General features: G+C 34.9%; 2 protein-coding genes across 3 annotated transcripts; both read right to left on the reverse strand.

The window, feature by feature from the left end:
* Window positions 1-2,171: 2,171 nt before the first annotated feature.
* Window positions 2,172-13,700, reverse strand: LOC140048645 (uncharacterized). Of its 2 annotated transcripts, XM_072093408.1 has the most exons (4): window positions 13,219-13,700; window positions 3,518-4,801; window positions 3,188-3,436; window positions 2,172-3,098 (listed from the first exon to the last, which is right to left on the reverse strand). In XM_072093408.1, the coding sequence occupies exons 2-4, from the start codon at window positions 3,706-3,708 to the stop codon at window positions 2,567-2,569; spliced, it is 972 nt and encodes a 323-aa protein (XP_071949509.1). In that variant the 5' UTR covers window positions 3,709-4,801; window positions 13,219-13,700; the 3' UTR covers window positions 2,172-2,566. The 2 variants fall into 2 exon arrangements, with proteins under 2 accessions (XP_071949509.1, XP_071949508.1); XM_072093407.1 differs by lacking the exon at window positions 13,219-13,700 and having other exon boundaries at window positions 3,518-5,954.
* A 689-nt stretch (window positions 13,701-14,389) lies between these two features.
* Window positions 14,390-18,729, reverse strand: LOC140048646 (uncharacterized). Its single transcript, XM_072093409.1, has 4 exons — window positions 18,425-18,729; window positions 15,736-17,019; window positions 15,406-15,654; window positions 14,390-15,316 (listed from the first exon to the last, which is right to left on the reverse strand). Exons 2-4 carry the CDS (start codon window positions 15,924-15,926, stop codon window positions 14,785-14,787), a joined length of 972 nt encoding a protein of 323 aa, XP_071949510.1. The 5' UTR covers window positions 15,927-17,019; window positions 18,425-18,729; the 3' UTR covers window positions 14,390-14,784.
* Between the last annotated feature and the right edge of the window lie 540 nt (window positions 18,730-19,269).

Genomic DNA, 19,269 nt, shown 5'->3' on the forward strand with positions numbered 1-19,269 from the left:
TATAATATTGCCATTTATGCACATATATTGTGTTAACATCATCTTATAGAGTCATAGCAACTAGTTATGTCAAAAAATAAAAGGGTTGAAATTTGACAATTTTTCGAAAATTTTCCTGCGGGGGACCATAGAAATTTTATTGAAAAATGGAAACAATTTCCACCTTTTAAAATAAAAAAATTATGCTATAATATTGCCATTTATACACATATATTTTGCTAACATCATCTTATAGAGCCATAGTTACTAGTTATGTCAAAAAATAAAAGGGTCGAAATTTGGCCATTATTCGAAAATTTTCCTACGGGGGACCATAGGAATTTTTTTGAAAAAGGCAAATATTTACACTTTTTAAAATTCGAAAATTATGCTATAATATCATTTATGCAAATATATTGTGCTAACATGATCTTATAGAGCCATAGTAACTAGTTATGTCAAAAAATAAAAGGGTTGAAATTTGGCCATTTTCCGGAAATTTCCCTGCGTGGTCCATATAAATTTTTTTCGAAAAATAGACAAAATTTTCCATAGTTACTAGTTATGTCGATAAAATAAAAGGTTCGAAATTTGGCCATTTTTCGAAAATTTTCCTCCGGGGGACCAAAGGAATTTTTTCGAAAAATAACCAAAATTTCAACCGTTTAAAATTCAATCATTATGCTATAATATTGCCATTTATGCACATTGTGCTAACATCATCTTATAGAGCCATCACAACTAGTTATGTCAAAAAACAAAAGTGTCGAAATTTGGCCATTTTCGAAAATTTTCATGCGGCGGACCATCGGAATTTTATTGAAAAATGGAAACAATTTCCACTTTTTAAAATTCAAAAATTATGCTATAATATTGCCAATTTTGCAAATATATTGTGCTAACATCACCTTATAGAGCCATAGTAACTAGTTATGTGTCAAAAAATAAAAGGGTTAAAATTTTGCCATTTTTCAAAAGTTTTCCTGGGGGACACCATAGGAATTTTTTCGAAAAATGGCAAAAATTTCCACTTTTTAAAATTCGAAAATTATGCTATAATATTGCCATTTATCATCTTATAGAGCCATAGTAACTAGTTATATCAAAAAATAAAAGCGTCCCAATTTTGACATTTTTGGAAAATTTTCCTGCGGGGGCCTACAGGAATTTTTTTCGAAAAATAACCAAATTTCCACCTTTAAACTTCAGTAATTAGGCTATAATATTGCCATTTATGCACATATATTGTGCTAACATCATCTTATAGAGCCATAGTTACTAGTTATATCAAAAAATAAAAGGGTCGAAATTTGGCCATTTTTCGAAACTTTTCCTGCGCAAAGGGTACAGCTCAATCTTCTCACTCGGAACGGTAAAGAACGCAAAAAGAAATGGACAAGAAATGGACAGAGCCATATGGGGTCATTAAAACTGAATTGGACTGGGTCATTAGATAATGAGGAAACTAGACAATTGGCCAATGGGACCCAAGAATCTAGGAGGTTGTTTTGAATACCGGCATACTAAAAACTGTCAATTTTAGGGGTTTATCACATGATCGATGTATTAAATGAATAAAAATATTAAATAATAGAATAATAAGACTTAAATTTTTTGGTAAAAGTCGAGAAAGTCGACATTTTTTTTATCCAATTTTCGAAAAATCCTTGTACTACAGTACATGAATTTTGTTTTTTAAAACACGGTAAATTCGACTACAATATGTATGTTGTATTAATTCTTAGTTCTTTTAATATGACGAGACGTTGTTTTTTGTTGTGTTTTTAGGGTGTGAACAAGTGTCAATCAAAATTGTATATATAATTATGTTACTATGTAACTATTTAAAAACCCACCCTGACTTCTGATTGGCCAACCATATTCCAAGTAGTTTGATAAGTTAGCCTTTTAAAAAAATTGAGACAAAATTACCGTTAACTTTGTCTGGGGCTTTTTTTCTAGGCCACATGGTACTGTAGCCTATCATAGGATATGTGTAACTGTAAGAGGAGTAACTAAAGGTTACTGGATAATAACCTCTATAGTATGAGTTATTATCAAAATATATTATCAGAATTGGTGGAATGAATTATTTGATTCACATAAAAATGAATTGTAGTGGAATTGCTCTTGAAATAAATATAAAATATTTGAGAATTTACACTACTAAGGAAATAGTCTTGACAAGAATATAGAATTCACCCTTTAATGTACACTCAACTGCAAAAGTTTCCCCTCTGCTTTTTTTGTAAGGGCTTGGGACCTTCAAATACAAAGTGCAATGAATGATATAATGTAAATTATAATGTAATAATTAAAACTGAATGTAATTTATAAAAATTACAAAATAATTTACAACATTAATCATTGCTCTTTGGATTTGGCAGCATTAAAAACTTTTTTTTATTATTCTTCTTCTTAACTTTACTGCACATTCAGAATACCATTAGATATGGTGGCCCAATGGCCAAATTGCATAAAATACAAATATTTTGTAAAAAGTGAATATAAAATCACAGAACAACAAAAAATTGAAGATATACGAAACAGTATAAAAATTATCCATGGCTACAACAATCATTTGGAATCATTCTTTTTGCTGCTTTTTTTTCCTCTCTTGACGAAGGCGACGGATGGCAACCATAGCCGATTTCCATTCTTTAAAAGTCACATCAGATGTTGCAGCACAATACCAATTTCCATAGTACTGAGTGTAGTTCTTATTTAATCTTGGTTGCTTACACTTTGAGCACACAATCGCAGACGTTCTTGGTTTGTATATTTTGATCGGTTTCCCTTCCGATATGTCTTTAGCCACTCGTTTTCTGTACAAGAGGGTAGTTCTAGGAATCCGAGTACTGCTAGCCTCAGGGACTGATGGTGGTGGTTTTGCTATCTCGCCTGGAACTGGGATCGACGGTCCGTTTCCTAGAGTCGCTAGGCCGGAAGTGTTTTTTGGTAGGACAAATGTGAAAGATGGAGCGCTTGTATGAACGTTTAGCACCGCTGGCTTGGTTAAAGGTTCAAGTAGGGTTTTATCAGAGACAAGTTTGGGTATTGTTGCTGAGATGCCAGATTCCAACACTTGCCGCTCTTGCTTCTTTGACGTTCTGTTGTACCTGTTGAAAATAAATCAAACACAGTATTTAAAAACTTTAATGTATTTACTGTAGCGTAAAATAACAATCAATAACAAGTAAAAACTCACCACTGGATGAGTGTCGTACGATTTATCTCCATCAACTGAAGCTTAGCAAACAACATCAGGTGTCCATTCGATAGCACTTTCCGACTAATGTTCTTGTAGCCTTTGGTAATGAGCGGCCAGCGCTGGAAACGTTTACCTTCGATAGATACGGTAGATGGATACGCTTCACATAGTTTTGTAATAATGCACTCCGTATATCGATTGCAGTCCGGCCACTGAGCTGGCCCGGTGTTCTGACCTAAGAAGCATCTTTTTAAAAAAAAACAAAGAAACAAGTTAGATTTAAGACACATCATGCAACAAAGTAAAAAACGCTGGAAACTGCCTTACCGTCGAGTGCTTTCGAAACCAGGTATTACGGAAGTAGTTTTACTTTTCTTGAACCTGCCTTTCGTCAGGTAATCTTGATGCCGTGCTTTGCGTTTAATGGTTTTGTCATAAGCATCCAGGTTGTTCCACAACTTTGCGACATGTTCAGCATGACTTTGACTTATCACTCCACTGTCTTCCTTAAACTGCATAAGGTAGTCTGCCAGGGCTTCAACTTTGGCGTAGCCTGGAATGTTGTCCGGTCCAGTGGAATCCTCAAGTTCCTAAATTGTAAAATATGAAAACAAAATATATAATCAGACTCGTGCATTGTATTTCAAAACAGAAACAAAATTCGTGAGGTAGAAGCTAATGATACAAATTTAACTCACTGTGTCATAAAAGGGCTGCTTTTCCTTCACCATCATCATCATCATTATCGTCACATGAAGGCAAGGGCTCCAGCTGGGGTGGTGAGGGTTCTTTAGCATTTCGAGGTTTAAAACAACGCTTAGGTGGTTTGTAGTCTGGTTGAGTCTTGTCATCATACCCTTCATCAACATCAAAAGTGTAAATTTCTTCATCAAAGTCTTCATCATAAATGGTATCTGTTTTGACAGGAAATTGAGTTTCGAGCACTTTGTTCGACTGGTTGTACAGGTACTCCACTCCGATGAGTCCTCCGGTGTACTTTTTTGGGATGATAAAACTTTTGTACACTTTTTTTCCAATCATTTGCTTTGCTAGTTTGTTGAGAGCACGCTGGTGCAGCCCACTATATGTACTGGAGGATGGGTGCTCCAGACTGGGTAGCATCTAGTGCCCGGTTTGCGTTCCATCGAACAAGTCCATTCATATCATGTAAGCCTGGAAATGTAAGTTGCTAGCACGCTCACCTGAGAGAAAAAAAAACATCCATAATGATTAAATAATTCAAAAAATAAATAGATAGGTTTAAAGATTAAGTGGATACCAAATAAACAGTAATACCTGGATTGAACCTGTTAAGGTAAAGGCGAATAGATTCCAAAGAAGAAGTGGAGTCTCTTGGCAAGGTAACTACTCTAACCTTAATCATCTAGCACTGGTTTTTTCTGGGTTCTGTATGCAGGCGATGTGTCCAGAGAGCCCAAGACATCACATTCATTGTTGGTGTTTCCGTCCACCCTTCACACCTCCTTCAAGGCATCTTGAAGTACAGCATCAGGATTTAGACACTTGTGGTTGGTCTTGTTAAATAATATTACTGCAGCAGGTGTGTATCTTCACTTCGCTGAAAAGTTGGTCTTAAGAAAACTAAAGAAACTGATCAAAGGCAAGAATATAATGTAAATTAAAATATATGATAAAACAAAATGTTACCGTATAATGCCACTGTGCACCATGCAGTTGTAGTAAATGGCTGTAGATTTTATAAGAAAATTAGATCTAAATAAAATATCGGTGGGTTGAAATTTCTCAAGTGATAATTAATAGTAGACCAAGACTTTAAATGTAAATAAAATACCAATAAAATGAATCAAATGTAGCATTAAAACAAATCAACTAAGAACAAATTAATTTTCTTATCTGAATTAAGAATTAAGAAAATATTATTATACACACTTTTATGAATTATAAATAATGTTTTTTTGTTTTACGAAATTAAAAACAATTTACAAAGGCAGCATTACAACATAAATTTGATGTAATTGAATAGTCTTTGTTTATTAATGTATAATCTTTGATTCAGAGCATTTTCTTTTATGCAATCAAGTTATTTGAGAATCTTATCTAAATCCACAAATACAATTGATTGTCTAATTAAACGAATGATTTGGATCAAAGAGTTGAAGCCTACACTTACAATAATAATACAAAACAATCATTATAAAAGTTAAATTGTTTTTCTATATCATAGAAGGGTAGACATAGCTTTATTTAGTTTGTTTTGTCATACCACGGTGATTAATTGTTTTATATTGTTTAAATTTAGGGTTAAAATCTATTTAAAAAAATTAATATTAACATTTTTTGCATCAAAATTAAATTTTGAAGAATAGCTCACTTTAAACGAAAAATTCATCTATTACAATTACTAACTAGGCCTACTTACTACTACTAGTAGTAGGATTGTTAAAATATTAAATAAATAAAAAAGTCTAGGCCAAAAGGGAGCCCTAAAAATATACTAGCACTAGCAGTAGCAGCAGGCCCATTGGAAAACAAAGATCTAGGCTAACTAAAAGAGTGGCACAGAGAAAATCCTACCTTTGTTTGTTAATAATAATTAATATAGCTAGGCCTAGTAGGGGCTAATAATACTAAACTACTAGGCTAGTAGTAGTACTAAAGTAACTATACTATAGTAGTACCTTACATAGCTTAGCTAGGCCTAACTAATAAATGATAATATTAATACTACTGTAATAATATTAATAATATAAATTATCATCATTTTTTAGGGCCTAGCCTATAGTGTGCAAACAATGTAAATAACAATGTCGTGGTTCGGGAATCCTTAATATTGATTTGCTAGGTTTAGACCATTAAGGTTTGGTTTGTGAAGCCATGTATCCCATGCAACGAAACAATACGCAAAATGAGGCTGTATTTACTCTGTATCGTTTATTTTTCTAAACAGGAACAACAAACAGGAACAACAAACCCTGTATAAAACAACGTCATAATTATTATGCATCAACAGTGTAATATAATTCAACAATAAAAACAATCACAAGCAAGCTTACTACAATATGGTCACTTCACTAATTATCAATTAGTATTACTGTATATAACATTTAACGAACTTATACCTGGATCCAATACACCAATTTCATACTACTAATCACGTCAACCTGGTAAGTTATCCAATTAACTTCAACATGGTATGTTATACAACTAACTTCAACATGTATGCTATCTAATAAGACAAAGCTGTATATCAAAGAGAAATTATTAAACAGTGAATTCATGGTCATTACAAATAATGAACGATAACAACTTAACTCGGTTATGCACATGGAGTAATACTGTAAAACATTATGGTTGTTGTATAGAAAATATCTACTCACAGTATTGGCGAGAATCCACACTTTAAAGAAATACAGTATATAACATGTCTTACTCAGACAACAACTAAAACAACTTCTGCAGAACCAACGCTCACGCAGCCTATTCAATATAATCATTCACCTGATATGCGTGTGTTTTTATTTAAGATGATATTGTGAATTGATGCTTATACTTACCTTATATGAAATATTGTTACTTTTGTATTACATTTACGATACTTGTTTTTTGTATTGAAGCTCTGTTTATTGTAGTGTTTAAAGTATTTATAGTTACTATAATATTGTCACAAATTCACCTTCTGCAATGTCGCTAGGCCAATCTAAATCTGAAGCAACTGCAAGCGGCGATGGCGTTAATGATATGATTGCGGCATTAACTAATGTTTTAAAAGGCGTTTCGGTTCAGAAAGCTCCTCCGATTAAGTTAGTAAAATTTAAGGGTGTTCCAAGATCTCCCGGGGACATTACGTTAAAAGAATGGCTTGAAGATTTTCGAATTTATTGTGATCATTATTCGTTGGGCGATGATGATCGATACGATACCCTGATTAGTCATCTTGGTGGTTGTGCGAAGGATGAGGTTAAATGCAGTATGAGTATGTGTGAAAATGGGAAGAATGTGAAAGCGGCTATAAGAATTTTAGAACTCGCTTTTAAATCAGAGGATTCTGTTGCATCATATAGTTCAGCATTTTATTCTAGGCAATTGTTACCGGGTGAAACTTTGGCTGAATATAGCCTTTCTTTAATGAAACTGTACTCCCAACTTGTCGAAGCGTCTTATCCCTCTGAGCAATCCGCTTTGAGACATCTTCAAGATACTACTTTAAAGCAGCGTTTAGTGGACGGTGTTCGTGATCCTACAGTTAAGCGTGAATTACGTCGCATTGAGCTAGCTTTTAGAGGAAAATCTTTTTTTGATATGCGCGAAGAAGTTCTTGAGTTGTATAAAGTTGATATTGTTAGGACAAATCCGCGTGCACATGGCGTAGAATGTAATGAACGGCCCTCAGAACTATCAGAAGTAAAGCGAGAATTGCAAGCATTAAAGAAACAAATTAGCGAAATTCAGCGTTCCCAATTTATATCTAGTCCACCTAAGTTTAATCAACATTCTACAGGTCCTTTAAAATGTTACAATTGCGGTAAAAATGGTCATACCAAATCTGATTGTGAAATACCTTCTGGGTTGTGTTGGTTTTGTAGAGGAAGAGGTCATTATTCATATGCATGTCCACATAAGAATCGTAGTAGTAATTCTAATACTCCGGGTATCCAACGTAGTGCTTCAGATACGCCTACTCAGGATATAATTAATACTGTTTCTAAGTCACAAACCAATCATCCAATTCCAACTGGTAATGTTGAACGTGAAGTTCATATCCCTGTTGTTGCCACGGACAATAATGGAAATATGTCTAACGTCCAATCCTTGAAATGTTCCGATGTTGTTTTAGTAGATAAATTAGTAGCCAGAAGTCCATGTACTATCCTTAGAATAGGCTCAACTGAGTTAGGTTGTATCTTGGATACAGGGGCTGAAGCTTCAATAATTCCGTCATCGGTCTATAATAAGCAATTAAAGTCAATTGTTGGAGAGCTGGGATCTGTTAATGGGCTTTTCATGAATGTTATCGGTGTTTGTGGGGTGGAGGTTCCAATCGAAGGATATGTAGAAATTCCCATTGTTATAGGTGAACAAAAGTTAACTGGTAGTTTTTTGGTAGTTTCAGATGCTGTCACTGTAACTAATCATAGTAATGAATATCCTGTTTTGATTGGGTGTAACATTTTACGCGAATTACAAGGGTTCCATTTATTACGTGATCTTTCACATGTAACCGCTACTCATGTTGATGCTCCATGGAATAGAAAGGCTGAAATTCTTTTGCAAGTAGATGAGGATGAATCAAGTATCTTAGTTTCTTTGCAACATTCTGATGTTACTATTCCTTGTGATTCACATTCAGAAATTGTTGACGGTAGTGTAAAATCTGATATTGATGATTGTAAGTTTAGTGACCACACCCAAAGTCGACTTGTATCCGTCGGTTCTGTGCGTAAGTTATATGACATTAATCACTCTTATTCTAATTCTTTTTGTGGTACTGAGTTAAATTCTGAGAGCCAGCAGTTACCGCCTGGGGTAATTATCAACGGTAACCTTGATTGTGTGGAAACTCAACAAGTGACTAACCTATTGTCTAAATATAATCATGTTTTTTCTCATAGTGGTTTTGATGTTGGGAAGTGTGATGTTATTCCTCATGTTATCAATTTAAAAGATGAAACTCCAATTAGACTACCATATCGTCGTATTCCTCCTCATTCTATATCAAGTGTTAAGTCTATGTTACAAGAAATGTTGGACCAAGGAATAATTAGGCCGTCCAAAAGCGAATTTGCAAGTCCCATTGTGTTGGTCAAAAAGAAAGACGGGTCTTTGCGCATGTGCGTTGATTATAGGAAGTTGAATTTCCAAACGTTGAAAGATTCATTTCCCCTACCACGCATTGATGAGGTTCTAGAAGTACTCACTGGGTCTTGTTATTTTTCTACCTTAGATTTATCTCATGGATTTTTCCAAATTATAATGGCAGACGAATCTATTAATAAAACTGCATTTAGGGTTCCTTGGGGACTGTATGAATTTGTTCGTATGCCGCAGGGTCTGTCTAATAGCCCGGGAACATTTCAACGTGTAATGGAATATGTATTAGGCGACATGAATTTGACTCAGATTGTGTTGTACTTGGATGACATTTTGATATTTTCTTCTTCGTTTAAACAACATTTATCTAGATTAGAAAATGTGTTGTCCAGATTGTATAAGTATGGGTTAAAGGTTAAGGGGAAGAAGTGCGATTTCTTTAAGACGGAGGTAACCTATTTGGGTCATGTTATCTCATCTGCTGGAGTTGCTGTAGACTATGGGAAAATAGAAAAGATACTGACCTGGCCAACGCCAAAAAGTATTACTGAACTTAAATCATTTCTGGGACTCTCTTCATACTATCGAAAGTTTATTTGTAATTATGCCAAAATTGCTGCGCCCTTGCATTTGGTAACCCGGTTGTCTGACACACAAGCGGGGAAGGCCCACAGTTTTCGTTGGACTGAAATTGAAGAAGCCGCATTTGTTGAATTAAAAAATGCTTTAACTAAACCCCCAGTTCTTGTATATCCCAAATTTGATGAACCATTTGTTATTGAAGTAGATGCCAGTTTGAAAGGTTTAGGTGCTTGCTTGTTGCAGGAGTCTAATGGTTCTCTTCATCCAATTGCTTATGCAAGTAGAAGTCTTCGTGGTGCTGAATGCCGATACCCTGATTTATCGAGTTTTAAGTTAGAGTTGTTGGGGCTAAAATGGGCAGTGGTGGATAAATTCGCTTCTTACATTCAGGGTTCAAAGGTTACCATTTTTACTGATCATAATCCTTTAGCGCATTTAAAAACTGCAAAGCTTGGCGCTACAGAAATGAGATGGGTCTCTCAGTTAGCTATGTTCGATATTGAAATCAAATATAAGCCAGGTTCTAGCAACAAATGTGCCGATACTTTAAGTCGTCGTCCGATTAGTGTGTGTACGGATTTTAAGTCGGATCTAGGAGTTATCGCTTCATGTCTTAATATATATGTTGATTCTCATCCCTCAATTAATAAGTGTAAACCATGTATTGAAATTGATCAATCATCACGTAATATTAACAAAGCATTGTCTATTTTTCCTTCATACTCCCATGAGCAGTTGGCAGAATGTCAGAAGAAAGATAGGGAATTGGGAGAAATCTGGAAATTATGGATGGAAAAATGGTGTCCTGGTGACCGCTACAATACAGATAATTCTAGAATGTTGGGCTGGTTGAGACAGTGGACAAGTTATAGAGAGATTTGTGGAGTTCTGTATAGAGAGATCAATGAGGATATCCATGGTAAAATTCATCAATTGTTAGTGCCTACTAATTTGCGCAATCTTTTTATAGATTTATGTCATGATAAATGGGCTCATCAAGGAGTTCAACGGACTATACAACTTCTAAAGCGTCGATGTTTCTGGCCAGGTATGAATGGTGATGTACGTACGCATATTTCCAAGTGTTTTAGTTGTGTATCTAGTAAAGTCCCTACTCCAACGGTCAAACCCCCTCTTCGTCATATTCTAGCCTTTCGTCCCGAAGAGATTCTTGCTATAGATTTCTTAAAGATGGATCGTGGAAAGGGAGGCTATGAAGACATTCTTGTTATGACTGATGTGTTTAGTAAGTTTTCACTAGCGGTCCCATGTAAAGATCAGACGGCTGATACAGTGGCTCGTGTATTGAGAGATAATTGGTTTTCCCACTATGGTGTGCCAGCACGGTTACATTCGGATCAAGGTAGATCCTTTGAGGGTAAAATTATTCAAGGTATATGTAGTCTTTATGGCATGACAAAATCTCGCACTACAGCGTATTGGCCTGCAGGTAATGGGCAGTGCGAACGTTTCAACAAGACCTTATGCAGTTTATTGCGTTCTTTAAGCCCGAAAGATCGACGCAAATGGCCCGAATTGCTGCAGCATATTGTGTTTATGTATAATTCCACCCCTCATACCGTTACAGGTGTAACACCGTATCTTCTTATGTTTGGTCGTGAACCATTAATTCCATTAGATCACTTTATTGGAGGTGCGGAGCAAGATTGGTCTGAGGATTATTTGACTAAAGAAGCTGATCTCATGAAGAGGGCATATGAAGTGGTTTCACGTAGAGTCAAATCAGCAGCAGCTAAAGAAGAGCATCGTTATAAGTCTTGTTCTCCGACGGAAATATTAGAAATTGGTGATCGGGTTTTACTTCGTCGAAGACATTTTAATACTAGACATAAATTGGCCAATAAGTTCGAGGAGCACTCGTATATTGTTGAGACTATTAACAAAGAAGCAGACGTTTTTGGTATCCGCTCTGCAGTTGGGGGTCCTTTGAATTATGTTAACCGCAGACGATTGCGATCGGATCCTAGGAGTGTGGTGGAAGAACTGGTACATTTTGATTGGAATGAGTGGTTGCCGTATGATGGTCTAGAAGTGGATGTAAATTATAAAGATGAAAGTTGTGAGTCTGAATCGGATGATGATGTTGAAAGTTTTAAGATTGTTGTAGATGTGAATTCTGATCAATCAATAGATGTTGAGCGTGATGATTCGAGAGTAATTCCAAGGCGATCATCTCGTTTTACAAAAGGTGTTCACAAAAATCGATATCGCTTACCCATGTCCACTCTTAAAAAATAAATTTGTTTCGCTCCTTTTGGGTCAAAAGGGCATCCAAGCGGGGAAATTGTAATGGATCGGAAAGCTTCCGAAGTTTCTTATATCTACATTATTGGTGGCGCAATATATTGCATTGCATTGCTATTGTTCACTACTGATATGCATGTCCATCGAAACAAAGATTCTGTAATATTATTATATAAAACCATACACCTTCCGTTCTAAAATTAAATTAAGTTAATTAATCTTATCTGTCCAATACTCCTTGTCTTATGCACGATCCAGGGTTTGGTAAAACAATTGTTGAAAATACACAAGGCAATCCTCCTTCAGGAATGCTTGAAACGTTGCATCCATCCTGTCCGTGACGCCAATTTGTCGTGGTTCGGGAATCCTTAATATTGATTTGCTAGGTTTAGACCATTAAGGTTTGGTTTGTGAAGCCATGTATCCCATGCAACGAAACAATACGCAAAATGAGGCTGTATTTACTCTGTATCGTTTATTTTTCTAAACAGGAACAACAAACAGGAACAACAAACCCTGTATAAAACAACGTCATAATTATTATGCATCAACAGTGTAATATAATTCAACAATAAAAACAATCACAAGCAAGCTTACTACAATATGGTCACTTCACTAATTATCAATTAGTATTACTGTATATAACATTTAACGAACTTATACCTGGATCCAATACACCAATTTCATACTACTAATCACGTCAACCTGGTAAGTTATCCAATTAACTTCAACATGGTATGTTATACAACTAACTTCAACATGTATGCTATCTAATAAGACAAAGCTGTATATCAAAGAGAAATTATTAAACAGTGAATTCATGGTCATTACAAATAATGAACGATAACAACTTAACTCGGTTATGCACATGGAGTAATACTGTAAAACATTATGGTTGTTGTATAGAAAATATCTACTCACAGTATTGGCGAGAATCCACACTTTAAAGAAATACAGTATATAACATGTCTTACTCAGACAACAACTAAAACAACTTCTGCAGAACCAACGCTCACGCAGCCTATTCAATATAATCATTCACCTGATATGCAAATACGCCCGCGAATACCAGTAGTGAACAATAGCAATGCAATGCAATATATTGCGCCACCAATAATGTAGATATAAGAAACTTCGGAAGCTTTCCGATCCATTACAACAACACCATAGTAGAATGGGCTAACAAATGCATCTCTAGGCCTATTGTTACTAATAAAAAAAGGCCTACCATATAACGACAAATACGAGCAGGCCAACTGGTTTCGCGGGGCTGGCATGGGGCTTACCACATATGTCATACATAACATGACATTGGCTAGGCTAACTAGGCCAAACAATTTTCAAAACTTTTAAATGCTAATTTATAGCATAAAATAAACTTCTTCTCCTACCTTAAATGCAAGCACACGTTCGACATAAATACAGCTACTACTAGAAGATCTTTTTCAAATGAATTTAATACTAAGTCGAGAGAATTTGTAAAAAGATGTTGTCTGTTGGCAAAATCTTATCATTGTTGTGAATGTGTGAAACATGTGTGGAGAAGTCAGATATTAATTACGTCACTTTCCAGTGCTCTGATTGTTCAACAATTTGAACACTTTAGTGACGTCATCAGTGCTCTCAGTGCTCTGATTGGTCAAATTAGGCCATTGAATTGAACAACTCATGTTCCAATTCTACAGAACACATTGAGTTATTTGTAGCGCGGAGGGTACAGCTCAATCTTCTCACTCGGAACGGTAAAGAACGCAAAAAGAAATGGACAAGAAATGGACAGAGCCATGTGGGGTCATTAAAACTGAATTGGACTGGGTCATTAGATAATGAGGAAACTAGACAATTGGCCAATGGGACCCAAGAATCTAGGAGGTTGTTTTGAATACCGGCATACTAAAAACTGTCAATTTTAGGGGTTTATCACATGATCGATGTATTAAATGAATAAAAATATTAAATAATAGAATAATAAGACTTAAATTTTTTGGTAAAAGTCGAGAAAGTCGACATTTTTTTTATCCAATTTTCGAAAAATCCTTGTACTACAGTACATGAATTTTGTTTTTTAAAACACGGTAAATTCGACTACAATATGTATGTTGTATTAATTCTTAGTTCTTTTAATATGACGAGACGTTGTTTTTTGTTGTGTTTTTAGGGTGTGAACAAGTGTCAATCAAAATTGTATATATAATTATGTTACTATGTAACTATTTAAAAACCCACCCTGACTTCTGATTGGCCAACCATATTCCAAGTAGTTTGATAAGTTAGCCTTTTAAAAAAATTGAGACAAAAATACCGTTAACTTTGTCTGGGGCTTTTTTTCTAGGCCACATGGTACTGTAGCCTATCATAGGATATGTGTAACTGTAAGAGGAGTAACTAAAGGTTACTGGATAATAACCTCTATAGTATGAGTTATTATCAAAATATATTATTAGAATTGGTGGAATGAATTATTTGATTCACATAAAAATGAATTGTAGTGGAATTGCTCTTGAAATAAATATAAAATATTTGAGAATTTACACTACTAAGGAAATAGTCTTGACAAGAATATAGAATTCACCCTTTAATGTACACTCAACTGCAAAAGTTTCCCCTCTGCTTTTTTTGTAAGGGCTTGGGACCTTCAAATACAAAGTGCAATGAATGATATAATGTAAATTATAATGTAATAATTAAAACTGAATGTAATTTATAAAAATTACAAAATAATTTACAACATTAATCATTGCTCTTTGGATTTGGCAGCATTAAAAACTTTTTTTTATTATTCTTCTTCTTAACTTTACTGCACATTCAGAATACCATTAGATATGGTGGCCCAATGGCCAAATTGCATAAAATACAAATATTTTGTAAAAAGTGAATATAAAATCACAGAACAACAAAAAATTGAAGATATACGAAACAGTATAAAAACTATCCATGGCTACAACAATCATTTGGAATCATTCTTTTTGCTGCTTTTTTTTCCTCTCTTGACGAAGGCGACGGATGGCAACCATAGCCGATTTCCATTCTTTAAAAGTCACATCAGATGTTGCAGCACAATACCAATTTCCATAGTACTGAGTGTAGTTCTTATTTAATCTTGGTTGCTTACACTTTGAGCACACAATCGCAGACGTTCTTGGTTTGTATATTTTGATCGGTTTCCCTTCCGATATGTCTTTAGCCACTCGTTTTCTGTACAAGAGGGTAGTTCTAGGAATCCGAGTACTGCTAGCCTCAGGGACTGATGGTGGTGGTTTTGCTATCTCGCCTGGAACTGGGATCGACGGTCCGTTTCCTAGAGTCGCTAGGCCGGAAGTGTTTTTTGGTAGGACAAATGTGAAAGATGGAGCGCTTGTATGAACGTTTAGCACCGCTGGCTTGGTTAAAGGTTCAAGTAGGGTTTTATCAGAGACAAGTTTGGGTATTGTTGCTGAGATGCCAGATTCCAACACTTGCCGCTCTTGCTTCTTTGACGTTCTGTTGTACCTGTTGAAAATAAATCAAACACAGTATTTAAAAACTTTAATGTATTTACTGTAGCGTAAAATAACAATCAATAACAAGTAAAAACTCACCACTGGATGAGTGTCGTACGATTTATCTCCATCAACTGAAGCTTAGCAAACAACATCAGGTGTCCATTCGATAGCACTTTCCGACTAATGTTCTTGTAGCCTTTGGTAATGAGCGGCCAGCGCTGGAAACGTTTACCTTCGATAGATACGGTAGATGGATACGCTTCACATAGTTTTGTAATAATGCACTCCGTATATCGATTGCAGTCCGGCCACTGAGCTGGCCCGGTGTTCTGACCTAAGAAGCATCTTTTTAAAAAAAAACAAAGAAACAAGTTAGATTTAAGACACATCATGCAACAAAGTAAAAAACGCTGGAAACTGCCTTACCGTCGAGTGCTTTCGAAACCAGGTATTACGGAAGTAGTTTTACTTTTCTTGAACCTGCCTTTCGTCAGGTAATCTTGATGCCGTGCTTTGCGTTTAATGGTTTTGTCATAAGCATCCAGGTTGTTCCACAACTTTGCGACATGTTCAGCATGACTTTGACTTATCACTCCACTGTCTTCCTTAAACTGCATAAGGTAGTCTGCCAGGGCTTCAACTTTGGCGTAGCCTGGAATGTTGTCCGGTCCAGTGGAATCCTCAAGTTCCTAAATTGTAAAATATGAAAACAAAATATATAATCAGACTCGTGCATTGTATTTCAAAACAGAAACAAAATTCGTGAGGTAGAAGCTAATGATACAAATTTAACTCACTGTGTCATAAAAGGGCTGCTTTTCCTTCACCATCATCATCATCATTATCGTCACATGAAGGCAAGGGCTCCAGCTGGGGTGGTGAGGGTTCTTTAGCATTTCGAGGTTTAAAACAACGCTTAGGTGGTTTGTAGTCTGGTTGAGTCTTGTCATCATACCCTTCATCAACATCAAAAGTGTAAATTTCTTCATCAAAGTCTTCATCATAAATGGTATCTGTTTTGACAGGAAATTGAGTTTCGAGCACTTTGTTCGACTGGTTGTACAGGTACTCCACTCCGATGAGTCCTCCGGTGTACTTTTTTGGGATGATAAAACTTTTGTACACTTTTTTTCCAATCATTTGCTTTGCTAGTTTGTTGAGAGCACGCTGGTGCAGCCCACTATATGTACTGGAGGATGGGTGCTCCAGACTGGGTAGCATCTAGTGCCCGGTTTGCGTTCCATCGAACAAGTCCATTCATATCATGTAAGCCTGGAAATGTAAGTTGCTAGCACGCTCACCTGAGAGAAAAAAAAACATCCATAATGATTAAATAATTCAAAAAATAAATAGATAGGTTTAAAGATTAAGTGGATACCAAATAAACAGTAATACCTGGATTGAACCTGTTAAGGTAAAGGCGAATAGATTCCAAAGAAGAAGTGGAGTCTCTTGGCAAGGTAACTACTCTAACCTTAATCATCTAGCACTGGTTTTTTCTGGGTTCTGTATGCAGGCGATGTGTCCAGAGAGCCCAAGACATCACATTCATTGTTGGTGTTTCCGTCCACCCTTCACACCTCCTTCAAGGCATCTTGAAGTACAGCATCAGGATTTAGACACTTGTGGTTGGTCTTGTTAAATAATATTACTGCAGCAGGTGTGTATCTTCACTTCGCTGAAAAGTTGGTCTTAAGAAAACTAAAGAAACTGATCAAAGGCAAGAATATAATGTAAATTAAAATATATGATAAAACAAAATGTTACCGTATAATGCCACTGTGCACCATGCAGTTGTAGTAAATGGCTGTAGATTTTATAAGAAAATTAGATCTAAATAAAATATCGGTGGGTTGAAATTTCTCAAGTGATAATTAATAGTAGACCAAGACTTTAAATGTAAATAAAATACCAATAAAATGAATCAAATGTAGCATTAAAACAAATCAACTAAGAACAAATTAATTTTCTTATCTGAATTAAGAATTAAGAAAATATTATTTTACACACTTTTATGAATTATAAATAATGTTTTTTTGTTTTACGAAATTAAAAACAATTTACAAAGGCAGCATTACAACATAAATTTGATGTAATTGAATAGTCTTTGTTTATTAATGTATAATCTTTGATTCAGAGCATTTTCTTTTATGCAATCAAGTTATTTGAGAATCTTATCTAAATCCACAAATACAATTGATTGTCTAATTAAACGAATGATTTGGATCAAAGAGTTGAAGCCTACACTTACAATAATAATACAAAACAATCATTATAAAAGTTAAATTGTTTTTCTATATCATAGAAGGGTAGACATAGCTTTATTTAGTTTGTTTTGTCATACCACGGTGATTAATTGTTTTATATTGTTTAAATTTAGGGTTAAAATCTATTTAAAAAAATTAATATTAACATTTTTTGCATCAAAATTAAATTTTGAAGAATAGCTCACTTTAAACGAAAAATTCATCTATTACAATTACTAACTAGGCCTACTTACTACTACTAGTAGTAGGATTGTTAAAATATTAAATAAATAAAAAAGTCTAGGCCAAAAGGGAGCCCTAAAAATATACTAGCACTAGCAGTAGCAGCAGGCCCATTGGAAAACAAAGATCTAGGCTAACTAAAAGAGTGGCACAGAGAAAATCCTACCTTTGTTTGTTAATAATAATTAATATAGCTAGGCCTAGTAGGGGCTAATAATACTAAACTACTAGGCTAGTAGTAGTACTAAAGTAACTATACTATAGTAGTACCTTACATAGCTTAGCTAGGCCTAACTAATAAATGATAATATTAATACTACTGTAATAATATTAATAATATAAATTATCATCATTTTTTAGGGCCTAGCCTATAGTGTGCAAACAATGTAAATAACAACACCATAGTAGAATGGGCTAACAAATGCATCTCTAGGCCTATTGTTACTAATAAAAAAAGGCCTACCATATAACGACAAATACGAGCAGGCCAACTGGTTTCGCGGGGCTGGCATGGGGCTTACCACATATGTCATACATAACATGACATTGGCTAGGCTAGCTAGGCCAAACAATTTTCAAAACTTTTAAATGCTAATTTATAGCATAAAATAAACTTCTTCTCCTACCTTAAATGCAAGCACACGTTCGACATAAATACAGCTACTACTAGAAGATCTTTTTCAAATGAATTTAATACTAAGTCGAGAGAATTTGTAAAAAGATGTTGTCTGTTGGCAAAATCTTATCATTGTTGTGAATGTGTGAAACATGTGTGGAGAAGTCAGATATTAATTACGTCACTTTCCAGTGCTCTGATTGTTCAACAATTTGAACACTTTAGTGACGTCATCAGTGCTCTCAGTGCTCTGATTGGTCAAATTAGGCCATTGAATTGAACAACTCATGTTCCAATTCTACAGAACACATTGAGTTATTTGTAGCGCGGGGGACCATAGGAATTTTTAGCAAAAATGACCAAAATTTCAACTTTTTAAAATTCAATAATTATGCTATAATATTGCCATTTATGCACATATATTGTGCTAACATCATCTAATAGAGCCATAGTTACTAGTTATGTCAAAAAATAAAAGGATCGAAAAATGCCAAAATTTTCCACTTTTTAAAATTAAATAATTATGCTATAATATTGCCATTAATGCAAATATATTGTGCTAACATCCTCTTATAGAGCCATAGTAACTAGTTATGTCAAAAAATAAAAGGGTCGAAATTTGGCCATTTTCCGAAAATTTCCCGTCGGGGGACAACAAGAATTTTTTCGAAAAATAACCAAAATGTCTACCATTTAAAATTCAATAATTTGGCTATAATATATCCATTTATGCACATATATTGTGTTAACATCGTCTTATAGAGCCATAGTAACTAGTTATGTCAACAAATAAAAGTATCGAAATTTTGCCATTTTCCGACAATTTCCCTGCGGGGACCAGAGGAAATTTTTTCG

The sequence above is a fragment of the Antedon mediterranea genome, chromosome 5 (genome assembly GCF_964355755.1).
Source record: "Antedon mediterranea chromosome 5, ecAntMedi1.1, whole genome shotgun sequence".
Taxonomy (NCBI): Eukaryota; Metazoa; Echinodermata; class Crinoidea; order Comatulida; family Antedonidae; genus Antedon; species Antedon mediterranea.

What these genes read in the sequence shown, in the direction of transcription:
- LOC140048646 (XM_072093409.1), bottom strand. Translation starts at nt 15,926, where the DNA reads ATGCAGTTTAAGGAAGACAGTGGAGTGATAAGTCAAAGTCATGCTGAA. An exon ending in GGTTTCGAAAGCACTCGACG is followed by an intron (nt 15,655 to 15,735) that starts GTAAGGCAGTTT and finishes TTTTTTAAAAAG; the next exon opens with ATGCTTCTTAGGTCAGAACA. An exon ending in CGTACGACACTCATCCAGTG is followed by an intron (nt 15,317 to 15,405) that starts GTGAGTTTTTAC and finishes TATTTTCAACAG; the next exon opens with GTACAACAGAACGTCAAAGA.
- LOC140048645 (XM_072093408.1), bottom strand. Translation starts at nt 3,708, where the DNA reads ATGCAGTTTAAGGAAGACAGTGGAGTGATAAGTCAAAGTCATGCTGAA. An exon ending in GGTTTCGAAAGCACTCGACG is followed by an intron (nt 3,437 to 3,517) that starts GTAAGGCAGTTT and finishes TTTTTTAAAAAG; the next exon opens with ATGCTTCTTAGGTCAGAACA. An exon ending in CGTACGACACTCATCCAGTG is followed by an intron (nt 3,099 to 3,187) that starts GTGAGTTTTTAC and finishes TATTTTCAACAG; the next exon opens with GTACAACAGAACGTCAAAGA.